Raw genomic sequence first — 17953 nt, 5'->3', positions numbered from 1 at the left:
CGCTCCATGGTGCTCCCTGCTATTCGAGGGGCACAGCTCGTCGGCCTTCTAGATGGTTCCGACCCAGAGCCACCAAAAGAACTTGCGGCAACCGCGGCCGAGAAGACCGCAGATGATCAGGCGAAACCGGTGCCCAATCCGGCATACGCAGCCTGGCTTGCACGGGACCAATCTGTCATGTCCTATCTTCTCCAATCTCTCTCCCTTGAGATCTTGCCCCATGTCCACCGGATTGAAAGCGCTGCCGGTGTCTGGCGAGCTCTAGCGGAGATGTTCGCGGCTCAGAGTGAAGCCCGCGTCACCAATCTTCTCGTGGCGCTCGCGAACACCAAGAAGTTGCAGATGACTACTTCTGAATTCCTTACCAAGATGCAGGGTTTCGCTGACGAGCTTGTCTCCACCGGTCACCCCCTGCAAGATCGCCAGCTCGTGTCATATATCCTCGTCGGGCTTGGTGGCGGCTACAATTCTCTTGTCGCCGCTCTGGGTGTTGCTACAACACCGATCACGCTGAGCATGCTTTACTCCCAGCTTCATGCATACGATCAGCGCCAAGAGATGCTCAATGCATCGCCATCTGATGAGTTTGAAACTTCTGCCAATGCCGCATCACGCCAGCGTCGCCCTCAGTTCTTCTCCAACTCTGGTTTTGTCAAGCCTCGTGATCGTGGTGACCGACGGGACGACCGCCGTGATGAGCGCCGGGATGGGCGCCGTGATGACCGTCCTAGTTATCAAGGCCGTGGAGGTGGCCGTGGCCCTCAGGGAGGGGGTCGAGGACGTGGCCGTGGTCGCCGCCGGACTACACCATGGGTCAATGTCACTTGCCAAATCTGCAATAAGGAAGGACATTATGCAAAAGACTGCTGGTCCCGTTATGAGGAGGATGATGGATATGGTGAGAAAGAGATCAACGCCGCCTATGGGGTGGACACTAATTGGTACCAGGACTCTGGTGCAACTCATCACATCACTGGAGAGCTCAATAACCTGTCTACGAGGGACACCTACAAGGGCTACGACAAGGTCAACACTGCCAATGGACAAGGTATGACTATTTCCCATATTGGTCAATCAATAGTTCATAACCATGCTCGAAATTTTCATCTTCGCAATGTTCTATATGTTCCCAATGCATCTAAGAATTTTCCTTCCGTTCATCGTTTCACATATGATAATAGAGTGTTCATCGAGTTTCATCCTTTCTTCTTTTTGATTAAGGATCAGGTCACCAAGAAAATAATTCATAAAGGACGGTGTGTTGGTGGACTTTATCCCCTTATTCCCTCATTGGAGTCATCAAGTTCTCAGAAGCATGCCTTTGTTGCCACTACTCCATCTCAGTCTCGGTGGCACAGTCGTTTAGGTCATCCCTCGTTCGTCATAGTTAGGCATATTGTTAGCACAAATAAAATTCCATGTATTCAATAGTCTAGTCATGAGTTAGTGTGTGATCCTTGTCAGCAAGCTAAAAGTTATCAGTTACCCTATCCTATATCAACTAGTGTATCTACAGTACCTCTTCAGTTAGTGTTCTCTGATGTATGGGGTCCTGCACCTACTTCTGTTGGTCGTCATGATTACTATGTAAGCTTCATTGATGATAATAGCAAGTTTACTTGGATTTATTTGCTTAAGAAAAAATCAGATACATTGGCTGCTTTTGTGAATTTTCAGAAGCTTGTTGAACGAAAATTTGGCAGAAAAATTCTTACAGTACAATCTGATGGGGGGGGGGGGAGAATACATCAAACTCAACTCTCTCTTCCAAACACAGGGAATTTCCCATCTTATGTCCTGTCCCCATGCTCACTAGCAAAATGGAGCTGCTGAACGAAAACACCGCCACATTGTTGAAGTTGGTCTATCTCTTCTCGCTCAAGCTGGCATGCCCTTAAAATTTTGGGATGAAGTTTTCCTCACTGCCACATACCTCATAAACATGCTCCCAAGCAAAGTTATCAATAATGACACACCTATGCATCGTCTCCTAGGCACACATCCAAATTATTCATCTCTTCGAGTTTTTGGCTGCGCATGTTGGCCAAATCTTCGTCCATATAATAAGCGTAAACTCGCTTTCCGCTCTACACAATGTGTCTTCCTAGGTTATAGTCCATGATGGTCGAGTCTATATATGTCGTGATGTTGTCTTTGATGAAACTGTTTTTCCCTTCAAAAATTTACATCCCAATGCTGGTGCTCTCCTTCGAAAACAGATCCTTTTGCTTGATCCTTCACTTCACAATTTTCATGCAAGGGCAAAACATATTGAGATAGATTTTCATTTTGTCAGAGAACGAGTAATGAAGAAGCAACTAGAGATTCGGTTTATTCCCTCAAGAGATCAAGTTGCAGACGGGTTCACAAAACCACTTCCTTATCAAGCCTTCGAGAATTTTAAACATAATCTCAACTTGACCAAGTTGTGATTAAGGGAGGGTGTTAGACGTTAGAGGTTTAGTCAGATACGATCTGTTAGTTGTAATCGTGTCTGTCTCTTATAAGATCCAATCTGTAACCTGTACCAATATAAATATGAACCACCAGGGGCTAGGCAGATTATCCGAGTAGACCCTAATACCAGTATTCCTAAACTTTTACATTACATACTACATGCCGTAAATTACATTGAACAAGCATTCATGTAACCCTACCAAAGGAACAGAAACTTGTTATGAGTCGTGGACAAGGGCTTTCTCACGGTTGCTCACGGTTGGCATTTGCATAGCTCCTCATGATCACGTCATCAAAATTTGTAAGAGATGTTTTTCATCTCTAGCAGAAACATTATTATAGACTGCATGTTTTAGTAAATTGTTACAGTATGAAGATAAAAGTTTTGCAGGAGGCACAAATACATATTTGCCGTTGGTGTCTCCTGCCATACCGTGTATCTTTGTGTTGCCGTATACCTAGCTGCGCGACAGAAGCCAGAGGTTGCCTTTTCCGTGTTCCACGGTTTTTGGTGCATGGGAAAGATCCCTATATATGGCAACGTTGGATTTTCCGGTAGTGATTGATACAATAAATAGGGATTTGTATCTTAAATCTTAAATTTACTAATTTGAGACTCCCAATCAGCATCCACGTTAATCCTCATGATTAACAAAATTTAGCCATACGATTTACCAATGATTTATCTACAACCATTGGCTGAACTTAAACTTTAGAATCCGGATCAATCGTTAATCCGGTTTAGAGATAGCACATTATGGCGTTTTCGCCATAGTCTTGGCCTACCGGGGGCCATCCCCACGACACGTAGCATCATCTACCACCCCATTAATTCACGCGTACCCATTAATTCACTTCACCTCTCAACTTCCTCGCCCCTGGTTAATAAGTAGTGATCATCAACTTCATCTTCTTCATCTTGCCTCAAACCCTCTCCTCAAAACCCGGGAACTCAAAAACCCTCGCCCTGCTGCCATGGCCCCGCCCTACTCCCCGTTTAGCACCTCCTCCGACGAGGTTAGCGACGAGGATAACCACCCAGAGAGGCGCCATTGGTGGGAGCGCGCCGGAGGAACCTCCCCGCCGCCGAAGGCGAAAGCGACGTACTGCCGCCGACTCTGACACCCCCGACGAGTTGGTTGACACCTTCGTCCACCGCCCCGACCTCGACGAGGTCCAGTGGCTCAGCAACCTCTCTGACGCGGACGTCGAGAGATACTTCGCCAAGGCGATGAAGAAGGAGGAGGCTGCTGAGGGCGACGCAGATGAAGTAGCGTGCCGAGGCGAGGAAGCAGGCCGAGCTGGCGGAGAGGGCGGCGAGGAATGCCCGGGTCGAGGCCTAGGTGGCGAAGATGGCAACGGCGGCGGAGAGGAAGGCCCGGAAGTCGAAGCAGGCGAGGGTTAGATTATATATAAATGTATTATTAACTATTACTATGTAAATATTAGGATGTCCACTAAATTTGACCTGCAAATATATTGCGTTTAAGACCCAAACCCATTTGCCCACCTCGACTAATGACCCTTTTCTGAGCCTAACTAACGAATGTTGAGCTATTTTAACTAGCAGACGCATCGCATGGGAGCCATTTCGGCGAACAACATCATGTTTCAGTCTATTCCCTCAACGGTGTCCCACAGAAGTTATTCGCCCCACAACAGTAGGGGGGGGGGGGGTAGACCCCACCACGATGATCAGTCACTTGTAGCGCCTCCAGAAACTGTTACCGTCTAGTGATTGAAAATACTCCCTCCGATTCATATTAATGGACTTCAATATGGATGTAGATACATCCATATTATAGTCAATTAATATGAACCGGAGGGTATGTTTTCACCGTGGAGAAACACGCACCTACCGCCCCCCAGCTAGGCTAGCCCGTGACCGTGATTCAAGTTAAAAGTACCTGGCGGGAGGTAGATGTATATATAGGTCGGTGATGCATGTGTAGTAAACGGCCGTCGTAGTGTACGTGGACGTGTCGGACTGGTACTCCCAAAGACATGAGGCGGCTGGTGCGCTCGATCGACAGAAGCATGGTCGCAGGCTGCCATAGCTTTCCTTGCACCGGCCGATCGCCGAAGTTAATGAGACACTGCAGCAGCCTGCCGCGACAGATCGAAGCGCGCGCGCGGTGCCGTGGGGGCGAGCCGGCATCGGCATCAGCGCACTGTCTCAGCTGCGATCTGCTGCATGCTCGTCGTCTGCCTTGCGCGCTCGCCTTCAATGAGGAGAGGAAAACTACCGGCCGGTCTCTTCTTTTCCATATGCATGCATGGTCCCTCTTTCGTAGAGCTCGGGCGATCAGAAAGTTTCAGTCGCCCCACTATATATGCATGTGGATCCTTGCTGTTTCTACCCATCGGAATCCATGGAAAAGTGGTGCGATCCAACAAGTACCTACACCTCTACTCCTCCTTTCGACCAATGGAAACGTACGTTTTGGCACCACCCCATTGATGATCGACAAGGAGAGCGAGTTGCGTTGCATGCGAGATCCGCCTAGCTTCTCGGTAATCGGTCGTATGTTCCGTCAAATTTACTCCGGCACCGGCCGGCCAGCCGCCTGCCTGCCTGCATTGATCTGAAGCTGTACAGCAGGCATGGCCGTACCGGGGCAAGCAAGCAAGCCGGTGCAGTCTAACTAGCTCTGACTTCTCACACATGCGTTCATCAGTCAACTAGGTACCTCGCATGCCATTTTTTAGGTTCACTAAACTGCAAGATTTTGCACAAACCACAGTAATTCCGACTAAAGTATACACTATACAGTAATAGATGATGGGCACACAATGCAAGCAAGAACATTTCTTTTATACTAGTGCGGGTGAGAAAAAGGAGGGCTACTTTGTCACTCCCATTTCTGTCATAGCTAGGGAGGCTAATTACAAGACCTCGGCAGAAGGATACAATAATAGACACCTTCAGAGCCAAGGCCTTAAAAACTTATATGCCCATTCCAACACACACAGATGCATGCATTCTTCTACGAATTAACAAGAGACAAACAAATACTCCAAAAAAGAAACAAGACTTGCTCTAGCATAATTATATAGCTTGCTCTCCATTTCGAGCTATCAGATGGTTGATGATGCATGAATTAGCCCTTTGTCACACTGCTCTTCACCAGCTTACGCAGGAAGTCTTTCACCTGCAATCATGTGATACAACCCAATGAGTAACAAAAAATTAATTACATTTTTTTCGATAAAGAAAAAAATCTATGACTAGAAGAAAAGTTATCTCAACTAGCTTTGCATTGCTTTATTTCTTCGAACAATAACCTTTACGGTGAAGCTGTTCGAGAGCATGCATATATGGCATGCACCTACCTCTACTGCTCCCACAGTGACTACAACCTATAGTTGCTTTCAATCCATGCTAGCTAGACACGAGGCACTCCACAAGAATAGGCATGCAGCTAATATATTCCCTATGCATGCAACAATGCATAATTAAAGTAACATATATTTGTGTTCACAGGTATATGTACCTCTGCAGGCTCACGCAGAGAGTAGGATGCTGTGGTCTCCTTTGGAAACTTGGTGACAAGGACCCCGATTCCCTGTCCCATGTCGCGCAGCACCTATAATTTCATTTTGGCAAAAAGGTATATATATATAAGCATCAGTTCATGGTTCCTAGATCTGCTTTTATTTTCCAAGTAGCATCAGAACAAAAGCTAAGGTGATTTATATTGTGCAGGGCGCACTAGACGTTGTACCTTGAAGGCATCCTCATCGGTGCGGTCATCACCGATGTATATCAGGAAAACATCTCCACGTCCCGCATAGCCGTCAAGAAAAAATGAACCAAACAAATATGTTATTAGCACCTCTACTTAATAATAGCAATAACAACAAGCTAATTAATTTTTTCTCAACAAAATAAAGAAATGAATAGCAAGTAATTAAACATGGACTAGCAATTTTTGCATATGTGTATGTGATGTAGTAACTCACCAAGAGACTCGAGCAAAAACTCGAGGGCGTTGCCCTTGTCCCACTTGATGGATGGCCGAATCTCTAGGACCTTTCTCCCCTTGGTGAGGCAGAGATCCGGGTAGCCTTCCAGCACCGCCCTCACCTCCTCGCCGAGAACATCCCATTCCTGCACGCATAAGCCAAAGTTAGGCAAAGTTAATCAAGGCGATTAAAACGTGTACATTTGTATTTTCTTCATTTAATTACTTCACCTTCTCGTCGACGCAACGGAAGTGCACGGAGAGGCAGAACTTGTTGTTCTCCACCATGGCGCCCGGGATGGACTCCATCTTAGCCGTCAGCGCCTCATACACCTGAACATATATGAAAGGGAACTTGTCAGCAAATCGTATAGGAGTATCTTGCTTTCAGTATTTTACTCAAGTATTTTATGTCGTAGTACTCTAGAAGTCTAGGAGTAGTGTGGACTGCTTTGCAAGAAAGTTCACCAATTCAAGATTGAAAATTCTCAGGAAGACAAATAATGATCTCATGCAGCCTACCTCCTGGATGACAGGCAGAAACTCGGTCGCCGGTTGGCACAGAACTTCGTCAGCCTGCGTAGACAAAATCAAACAACCACTAAATCATCAAATTGGCAGCTTATACAATATACAAAAATGCGTGCAAATCATGACCAAGGAACAGTCTCTTTCATCATCTTTTTTTCGATAATATGCTTTATTACTTTTGAGAAAGCAATTACATCCAGCCTCTGCATAACCATGAAGCACACAGCCGTTTATATGTTTCAAGTCAACAGTTGGAAAAAAGAGGCGAAATACATATCGGAACAATGAAACATATGACGCCTAGAGTGTGGGTGGGGCTGCAATCTGTAGACTATGTTGCTACCCATGTAGGGAAAACGTATCTCTCGCCGTAGCCTCCAACCGTGTACAGACCTCCGTAAACAGGTCTCGGTTCTCCACTCGCTGAAGAGGTAACTATGAACGGAGAATACTTGTACATCTGTAGATGACCTGCAAAATGGAACAGTTTTTATCATTAAAAATCTTGTCATTTCCACATAGCCAAAGCGCCCATATAACTGCTAGCGTCCCCACCCTAAGGAGCAACTTAACTTGAATCGATACCATGAAGCCAATTGCCGAAGACATTGGCTACACTAGTCGGAGGACTACTTGGATGACCGACCATATAGATCTCGCAAATTGGCATTGGAAGAACAGGTGTTTAATAGTTTCATCATGATGACAGAAAACACACCGTGTACTCTCGTGCCAATTCCGCTTAACAAGATTATCTTTGGTGAGAATAACTCCTCGATGAAGATACCATCCAAAAAAAATTAATTTTTAATGGTATTATCATCCTCCAATTTTTTTATGAGTGTGGATTTGTTGCCACCGGGTGGTAATGCCCCCCTACTGGCTGCCATCCGATTACTTCCTAGAGATTTGGTCTGATGTTTGTCGCGTTGCAGCAAGGACCGGACGAATCCTAATATAAACTGAATTAAGACCTAATTATACGTTGATATGCCAGACAACCAATAGAGATGTGCGGCGAAAGTTTCGGCTAGCTGACCCCCTCATGTCAGCTCTTGCACATGCATGCGTTTAAGAGAAAATACTCATGGCGCGCCGTACAGGCGACTTGCATTCATGGCTGGCCACGCTAAGCTGCCGAGTACTGCATGCATGTCAGACTGCATACATGTCACGTTACATTGTTCATTTCGCCAAAACTTACGCGGTGCTGCCAGTTTGGTTCGGAGGCTGCGATGCTCACATATATTGTCCCAGCAGTGTTCTAGACGTGTTAACAACCCATTTCGATGCAACGGGTCGCGTTGTTTGAAAACGAAGTCGACGTGTGCCATGGCCCAGGGATGTATAGAACTGAAAATTTAACTCATTCACGGTTTTTCCAAATCACTACTCATTTTTGCTGCCGTGCATTGCATTTTGCTTATTTTATTTGGAATACATACACGTATTTCTAAAGAAAAACCACGGAGCATCTCCAACGGTCCAACTGAAACGGAGGCACACCGAGCGTTTAAAACCACCGGTCAAAAAATGCGTATGCATCCAAAATCAGCGATCCGACACATAGTAGCTGGCCAGTCTGTCGAGGCGCAAACGTGGCCTCCGCCCTGGCCTTCTCCACCTCCATCGTAGATGTAGCCTCCACAACCTCCGCCACCTTCGTCGCCGCCTCAGCCTCCAGCTGCTCGGCTAGGAGGTCATACGTGGTCGTATGCTCCTCCGTGAACATCTTTGTCGTGTGGAGCGCGGCAAGGTCCGGATCATCCTGGTAGGCGCAGGCGCAGTGGGCCATCTCAACAAAGCGAGCCCAGATGTGGTTGCTCTCGGACATAAATTAAAGTGTGCCGTTCTCGCCCGCCAACGTCAACTTTATGCCATTACCGGGTGGGAAACGTCGATCGCGCGCTACCCGCTTCCCGCGCGCGTGGGACCGAGTACAACCCTCTAAGCTCCGACTCGCCATGCCCTGATGCCCCGGTCCAAGGCATTCTTCACTTCCCAAAAACAATTAGTTGCCGTGGAGAAACTCAGTTGCATGCACATGCGAATTAGAATTAGAAGTGAGAGAAAAATGGTTGGCCCCAGAAGAGCGCGTGATAGCAGGCTCAGAGAGTACCTGATTAGAGCCCATGCACATTTAATTTCTTACCTGGGTATGCATGCCTCGTTTTCTACACTACTTAAAAAGGAGGAAGATGTTCCCTATTCTGCCACTACAACCAACCTTTCATCGTCGCTCCGTCCCGCGAGCGGACGCATATATGGGCCAAGCCCAGAAACAAAATGATGGACGTCTAACTCAGGGTCTATTCCTCTTCCTTCACTCCAATCGAACATAATCCACACCCAGGGTTTCTCTTCCCCTCTACCGAACCGCCGCAGGTTGATCTCCCGTGGCACCGACGAGCCCTTATCCTCTCTCGCTCCCAGTCTCCCTCCCCACGCACACCTCTCCGCCTCGCCGGCGACGGTGCCGAGCGCCCCTGCTCCAACACCGCCCCTCTGACCTGCTGCGTCGCGGACTCCTACGCACCCTGCCACCTCCCACTGTCCGCGCCATTCTCTCGCGCAGATTCCGCGTCCACGAGCTCCGGCCGCCGCTACGCGGAGCGCTCATGGCGGCCGACATCCCGCTCGGTCCTACTACCAGGTGCGCCATCAGGCCCAGATCGATCCAGTGGACAGAGGAGGTGGAGCGGGTGATGGGATGGTCAGATCGATCTAGGTGGAGGCGGAGCATATGGCTGATGTAATTATCCTTATTTTTTCTCCATATTTTTTCAGATTTTTATCTCAGCGTGCATGAACTGAACTATTGGTTGGATTTCTATTTCGGTAAGTAACTTTGTGAAGTATGTGGGCAGAAAGATACACAACTGAAGCTTCCTTGTGCTTCGCTGCTACCGCATGTGTCAATTTATACATGTATAGGTGCTTATCTTTTAGTGAAATTGATATGTTCATGTTCCTTCTGGTAAGTCTCACCAGTTTGCTCGATGAAGTTTGCACGTACGCTAAAATGCTAACCAGTTGTATAAAGTAGAACATGTATACCCAGTGCAAAGCACGGGCCTTTTCATGTTACTAAAAAAGATCCACTGTATTCTAACTTCTAGATCCATTATGGAAGCGATTTCACACAGATGTACGTATTTTATTTTGGCCTCCACTACTATAAAGTATTCCTTCTGAAATACTTTACAGTGAGCTCGGTAATATATTTTAGCAGCTTGTTGAGATATGACATTAGGAAAATCTTCATTAGACAATAGGTTATCTTCCAGGTAAGTATACAGTAATTTTCGGATTCCTCATTTTGGTGATAAAGATCAGCGAGGTGATTAGCCTACTACACTCAGCAAGCGAGGTGATTGCTGGAGTATTAGGCCTATAGAAGTGGCTTGACTCCATTTTTATTTTTAGCGGATTCATGCCTTAATGGTTACTTCAGTTTGTGGTTCGACCCTTCCAGGTATATCTCATGGTTACTACAAAATCTTATTTATAAAAACCAAACTTGCATATTCTTGTGTACTTGTATTGTTTTTTATGTGTAACAGTACCATGTGTAATATGTATGGTGGCATGAAAACTAAAATCTGGAGAGAATCTTCGAGCTCGAGCGCCACACTCTCAATAAGTGCCAATGCGATTCTTCTGTACTGGCAACTGCGCTAGAAGATCTGAAACTACAGCTTATACTTGGTTCTCCAGTTGTGAGGTCTTAGCTTGTAGGAGAGAGAGGTAAATACACCGGCACATGAGATGGAAAGATAGGAAGCCAAACAAGCAGCATATAATGTTTTAGTTTATGCCCGGTAAATGCCATTGATATTAGCATTATTACTGCACTTCATCATTTTGATGGTGCTTAAAATTAGAGTTGCTACTTGCAGTTTTTCCCTCTGGATTACCGAAAATTCTTAGATGTTTAATGTAAAGATTCTAAGTATATTATACTTCAGTGGAGGGCACTATGGCAGTTAGTTGCCATCTATAGAGGATTTTCTTGAAGAACAATGTTTGTTCACTTTCCAGGGTGATCTCCGTGGATCATCTCCTTCATGTTCGGTTTCTGGGAGAACACTATGAGCCAGCAGTGTATATATATGGCATATCGTTGGCAGGTCAGTTGCTATACCCCTAATGAAGTATTTTCTCTAAGGGAAAGTGCTCTTCTCTTCATGATGGTACCAATTAGAGAGTTCTTGATATTGACCATTCTAATGGCGGCGACTTGTGTACATGTATAAAACTGAATTTAATTAATATCGTGAAAAATTTCCCTTTGAGGCTCACATACTTTTTCCTACAGAAGTTCAAATATTCAGCTGATATCCCCCAAAACTCTATTTGCTGAATAAAAGTACCGAAAAACCTATGTTGATCCCCATTCTTTTATTATGGACAGTAAAAATACAATGGTTCGTTTGTGTAGAACCAGTTGCATTTTAGAGTGGAGTATGCTCAAGGTGTTCCACTTTTGGTTTTTGCATGTACATGTCAAATTGGGAGTGTCAAGAAAAAGATGTAATGTTGTGTAGGAAAAATAAGCATTAGCACCACGCCTTTAGTTGGCCAATTTGTTAAATTTTCCAGAACAGATCTAAATAGACATGTGATACTATAATTTCCATCAAATTGTTGGCAATTTCATAAAATAAGAACATAAATATGTAAGAAGCAGAACTTACAAAAGGGAATATTGCAGAAATGATTGTGTATCTGATTTGTGTAACTTGCTTATTAACTATTCCCCAATAGTCCCACTGGTGTATGTATTAACTATTGCATGTCATCTGCTTCTACATAGATATGTTCATTTTAAGCACTAGCAGAAACTCTATTTGATCTGATGGCCGCACTCAGCTTTAATTTAGGGTTCACAAGATTCGGTTGTACACCATTTTCTCTGATAATTTTGGGCATTTCGATAGATTTTTTTACTTAGTAGTTACTCAAAAGGCTTCCGGGTTTTTTTTGTATTAAAACAGTTCGATGGATTTTTTTTTACCTCCTGACTGATTGGAGCCCAAATATGTATCTCTCCTCCTCAGGTAAATCATGCGGATATGTGGCACTGAAGCAGATCTACCTCAGGTTGATAGAGGATCGGTGTAGTACCAGTTAACCCCACCGACGATTCATGCTCTTCCTTCAGTTGACAATGGCACATGGCAGCGGCATTAACACTATGCAATGATGGCCTAGCATACACTCTAATTTGTGTTGAAAGGATTTACAGTTGTCAATAAGTTGTGTTATCACCTAGAGAAGGCCCTGCAATGCTATTCTCACTCGGCGCCCATAAGTTTGATTCTGCTAATTTCTTTCAAGGTGATCAGACTGATTGTTGGTGGGGTTCTTTTGTTTTCCTGTACAGTTTGTACTAGGGATGTACCGAGATGGCAATTAAAAGTAACTACATGGTCTTTTAATGTGATATAGCATGTACTTCTTTGTATTCATTGGTAAAGTTATTGCACGCTTTGTTTCTTCTGGAATTATTAGGGTTGCCACTCAATTCAAGACTTAGATAACTAGGGAAGATTTGGTAGCATGTTAGCTTCCTAATCTTGACACAGTTGGGAATTCATATGCCAAATGTTTAGTCCTAGACCTACTGTCTCAAATCTCCTCAAATATATTTCTATTATGTTCATCTGGTATAGCTTCAAGATAAGAAAAGAAAATAAGAAAGCCAAGCTATTTATTAAGATTTTACTTTGGACTTCAGAACAAGAGATATCTCTACTACTTAAAAAAGGGCGAATTCCCTCTATTTCATCCAACACTTTTTCAAATACCACCATTTTGCCTTCATCCTACTTCTCCTCAGCCTCGCCTCAGCTTCGGGGCTCTATTCTCGCCTCCGGCCGGGCCACCTCTGCATCGCCATTGTCGGGTGCTGCTATGGCATGTACCTCCCACAAAATCCATTGCCGATGGGCCAGCTGGCGTCGTGGAGTCTGCGGGTCAGGCTACGAGCGGCACCTCCTCCATTGTCTTCCGCGTCCCCAATCTCGCCCCGCAGCTCCGTTCCTAGGCTCGCCTTGCATTGCTTTCGCAAACACCCCATCAAGCACACAAACGTCCTTGTAGGTCAAAGAGACCAGTGGTGCCACACCAGTCCCGCAGGAACAAAAAACCGAGACACGCCGTCCCCCGGTAGTCTAGGGTGGCCGGAGGGAAATAGGAAGGCGATGACGATGACCGCCACTGCACCATTGGAGCACCCCCTCCCAACCACCGATCCCCACCACTCTCCAGCCAGAGCAAACCAGACATGACACCTTGGTCCCTGCAGGCCTGGTCAGTCGCCGGCGACGGCCTCGACCCTCTAAATCCTCTGCCCTCGGGGGCACAGGGCAACACCCTGCTGCCCAGGGACTAGACCCCTCAGGCCAATCCAGCCCGAGACAGTCCAAATCCGGCCCAGACCTAAGCCCGCCAGCCTAGATCTAGGCCCGCCGCCGCCACCCATATTCCTTCAGCAGGCGGAGGAGGGCTGCTGATGGCCGCCGCTGTCCGCAGGATGCACAGGTAGCACGGCGCAGGAGAGACCAATTCTTGGATGTTACAAGATCCAGTTATATGGATTGAATATGTGAATGGTTGGTAGGTTGCTACTCTGACGATGACATGCAGTGCATGACGATGAGTCCCTAGATTGGGCGGTGTCATGCGGTGCATGTTGACGAGTCCTTGTGTTGGGCGGCGCATGGGAGAATTTGAGGAAGGGGATGGGGTGGTGCCACATAATTATAAAATGGGGCGGAACAAGGGGTTGGTGAGCAATATTGTGGCGGGATTCTATGTTGGTGGCACGAAGACGAGGTGCGGATAAAAACGGGTTGTTCGCTATGATAATTCATGTGTGGTTGGTAGGGCGAAAGGAGTAGATGACTGATTGCTATTGATTTGTCTCTTCGTAGTAATCTATATCTTATAATAATATACTATACAACACATAATTTCTTTTTTCGAGGGTCACACTATCCTTATTATCATTGTGTAATTAAACATTCTAATATACCCTTTACAAGATCACACGAGGATAAATACTCTCATTCTCGTAATAAATACTCCACAGCTCTTATAGGATACATCGCTGCCAAAACTAAATACTCTCCAGCTCTTATAGGGTACATCGCTGCCAAAACAATTAGCATCCGCACCACCGGCCTGCTGACGAAGTTTTTTACCCTAGCTGTTATTGAAAATTTGCTAAGCCCTTTTTATATGTTGAACACAGAAGGCTGCGATTTAGGGTTGTCTCCAGATATTTATGAATATCAATGTGTTGTTTGATAGTTATGACTGTCCAGAACAAAGGTGTGGGACTTGCCGCGGAAGAGTAACGAGAAGATCTAGAACTTGGAACCACGTAGATGCAAAACAATGTTTATCTTGTTATCGTGTTCGGTATTATCATGATGTAGTACATTATGATATCTCTGATATATTTTTAAATTTTATTGTAAATTATATATGCATTGAGAAATAAAATTTGATTACCCGTGGCAACGCACGGGCATTTGTACTAGTCTCTCCACTTAATTCTCTCGCTCCAGGACCCATGCATGATGCAAGCTTAACACAGGAAATGGTTGTTCACTGGCACAAAAATAGTCAGATAGATTTTGACTAAACGGTCCACCTCAGGACAGCCTGCCGCTCTCTGGCCCCTTTTCCGCTTGCAGCGGGCGTTAACAGTGCCATAGGCTGCAGTTTGGACAGATGTTTTGCAGGTAGTGTATCTGATTAGAGCTTGACAGGTTATACCTCATTTGCATCCAAACCGAATCTACATGATGGATCAGACGGCATCCAGATGGGGGGCATTGCCACCGGGTGGCAACAACATATTTACCTTTTTTTATTATTATCAACTGGTATCACTGGTGGAAAAACAGGCTTCGGGTGAGCCCCATAAGTCGCGAAGGTAAAGGAACCGCGACTAATGGGGTCTTTAGTCGCGGTTCGTGTGGCGAACCGCGACCAAAGGCCTGGGCCCAGGGCGCTCGGTGGCCAGCCGGTGCACGTGGGGGGCTTTAGTCCCGGTTGGCCGGGCCAACCGCGACTAAAGGTGCCCGAAGGCCTTTAGTCGCGGTTGGCCGAGCCAACCGGGACTAAAGCCCCTCCCTATATATACCCACCCAGCAGCCAACACTTAGCCATTTGGTGCCATTCTCTTCACAAGCTTCACAAGTGGGTGTTAGGTTTGCTTTTGGTTCCTCTTATGCACATAAGGTGTTTGATGAAATGCCCCAAGAGCATGAAACAAACATGATATGAAGTGTTGGAGCCACACTTGAGCTTTCTCATTTATTTTTTCCTCCTCGATCGCGGTTAGCAACTTGAACCTTTGATGTGTCGTTGATAAAATGTGCATGTGTGTGTAGTTCATTGTTTAATTTATATTGTTTATAGCTAGTTAGTTTAACAAATGCATGATGGTTAATTATATATTTTATATTATAATAATGCAGATGAATCGACAATGGATGTACGGTAACCGACTCTCCGGCGAGTTCAGTGCGGGTTTGAAATATTTCCTCGTAGTGGCCAATGCGAACAAGCAGTGGGGGTTTTGTTATCTGTCCATGTGTTAAATGTAAGAATCGGAATGGTTACTCTTCCTCAAGAGATGTTCACATGCACCTGCTTCGGCACGGTTTCATGCCAAGCTATAATTGTTGGACCAAGCATGGAGAAAGAGGGGTTATAATGGAAGAAGATGAAGAAGGGGATGATTTCAATGATGAAAGCTATCTTGCTCATTTCGGTGATACTTTCATGGAGGATGTCGAAGGTGAAGGGGAAGGTGAAGGGGAAGGTGAAGAAGAGGCACGTGATGATCCCGTTGATGATCTTGGTCGGACCATTGCTGATGCACGGAGACGCTGCGAAACTGAAAAAGAGAGGGAGAATTTGGATCGCATGTTAGAGGATCACAGGAAGGCGCTGTACCCCGGATGCGATGATGGTCCGAAAAAGCTGGGCTGCACATCGGATTTGCTGAGATGGAAGGCACGGGCAGGTGTAGCTGACTCGGCATTTGAAAACTTGCTGAAAATGTTGAAGAATATGTTTCCAAAGAATAACGAGTTGCCCGCCACTACGTACGAAGCAAAGAAGGTTGTCCGCCCTCTAGGTTTAGAGGTTCTGAAGATACATGCATGCATCAACGATCGCATCCTCTACCGCGGTGAATACGAGAATTTGAACGAATGCCCGGTATGCACCGCATTGCGTTATAAGATCGGAGGCGATGACCCCGGTGACGATGTTGAGGGCCGTAAACCCGGGAAGAGGGTTCCCGCCAAGGTGATGTGGTATGCTCCTATAATACCACGGTTGAAACATCCGTTCGGGAACAAAGAGCATGCCAAGTTGTTGCGATGGCACAAAGAGGACCGTAAGTCGGACGGGGGGTTGAGACACCCCGCGGATGGAACGCAATGGAGAAAGATCGACGAGAGAGTTCAAAGATTTTGCAGCTGACGCAAGGAACATAAGATTTGGTCTAAGTACGGATGGAATGAATCCTTTTGGCGAGCAGAGCTCCAGCCATAGTACCTGGCCCGTGACTCTATGCATCTACAACCTTCCTCCTTGGTTGTGCATGAAGCGGAAGTTCATTATGATGCCAGTGCTCATCCAAGGTCCGAAGCAACCCGGCAACGACATCGATGTGTACCTAAGGCCATTAGTTGATGAACTTTTACAGCTGTGGGGCAGACCTGGTGTCCGTGTGTGGGATGAGCACAAAGAAGAGGAATTTGACCTACGAGCGTTGCTTTTCGTAACCATCAACGATTGGCCTCGCTCTTAGTAACCTTTCGGGACTCGTCAAATAAGGGATACAATGCATGCACGCATCTGCTTACATGAGACCGAAAGTGTACATTTGCCAAATTGTAAGAAGAACGTGTACCTTGGGCATCGTCGATTTCTTCCGAAAGGTCATCCAAGAAGAAAGAAAGGCAAGCATTACAACGGCAAGGCAGATCACCGGCCGAAGCATGCGGAACACACTTGGTGCTGAGGTATTTGATATGGTCAAGGGTTTGAAAGTCATCTTTGGAAAGGGTCCTGGCGGACAATCGGTTCCGAAGGGAGCTGACGGGCACGTAGCCATGTGGAAGAAGAAATCTATATTCTGGGAGCTAGAATATTGGAAAGTCCTAGAAGTCCGCTCTGCAATCGACGTGATGCACGTTACGAAGAATATTTGCGTGAACATCCTAAGCTTATTGGGCGTGTATGGGAAGTCAAATGATACAAAGGAAGCACGGGGAGGACCAGCAAAGTTTGAAAGACCCTGATGACCGGCATCCGGAACGGTTTCAAGGTCGTGCCAGCTACGCTCTGACCAAAGAAGAGAAGGTCATCTTTTTTGAATGCCTGAGCAGTATGAAGGTCCCGTCAGGATTCTCGTCCAATATAAAGGGAATAATAAACATGGCGGAGAAAACGTTCCAAAACCTGAAGTCTCACGACTGCCACGTGATTATGACGCAATTGCTTCCGATTGCTTTGAGGGGCTCTGTCGGGAAAATGTTCGAGTAGCCATTGTGAAGCTATGTGCATTCCTCAATGCAATCTCTCGGAAGGTAATCAATCCGGAAGTTCTACCACGGTTACGAACGATGTGATCCAATGTCTTGTCGATTTCGAGTTGGTGTTCCCGCCATCCTTCTTCAATATTATGACGCACCTCCTGGTTCACCTAGTCGATGAGATTTCCATTCTCGGTCATGTATTTCTACACAATATGTTCCCCTTCGAGAGGTTCATGGGAGTATTAAAGAAATATGTTCGTAACCGTGCTAGGCCAGAAGGAAGCATCGCCAAGGGCTATGGAAATGAGGAGGTAATTGAGTTTTGTGTTGACTTTGTTCCCGACCTTAAGCCGATTGGTCTTCCTCAATCGCGGCACGAGGGGAGACTAAGTGGAAAAGGCACGATCGGAAGGAAATCAATGATATGTA

The 17953-nt window shown here is 46.0% G+C and overlaps 1 protein-coding gene across 1 annotated transcript in view; it reads right to left on the bottom strand.

Annotated features, from left to right (window-relative positions):
* Positions 1 to 5522: 5522 nt before the first annotated feature.
* The window catches only part of LOC124675628 (probable trehalose-phosphate phosphatase 3), a 40436-nt gene continuing 28005 nt past the window's right edge, over positions 5523 to 17953 (bottom strand). The window contains exons 5-10 of the mRNA XM_047211694.1: positions 6945 to 6998; positions 6654 to 6755; positions 6423 to 6568; positions 6183 to 6255; positions 5952 to 6044; positions 5523 to 5609 (exon numbers count right to left, since the gene is read on the bottom strand). Of these exons, the coding sequence (XP_047067650.1) occupies positions 5559 to 5609; positions 5952 to 6044; positions 6183 to 6255; positions 6423 to 6568; positions 6654 to 6755; positions 6945 to 6998 (519 nt within the window). The 3' untranslated portion in view covers positions 5523 to 5558. The remainder of the gene's footprint in view (positions 5610 to 5951; positions 6045 to 6182; positions 6256 to 6422; positions 6569 to 6653; positions 6756 to 6944; positions 6999 to 17953) is intronic.

Source organism: Lolium rigidum, chromosome 7, assembly GCF_022539505.1.
Source record: "Lolium rigidum isolate FL_2022 chromosome 7, APGP_CSIRO_Lrig_0.1, whole genome shotgun sequence".
NCBI lineage: Eukaryota > Viridiplantae > Streptophyta > Magnoliopsida > Poales > Poaceae > Lolium > Lolium rigidum.
The sequence above is the reverse complement of the archived record's forward strand: the minus strand, read 5'-3'. Positions and strand labels throughout refer to the sequence as shown.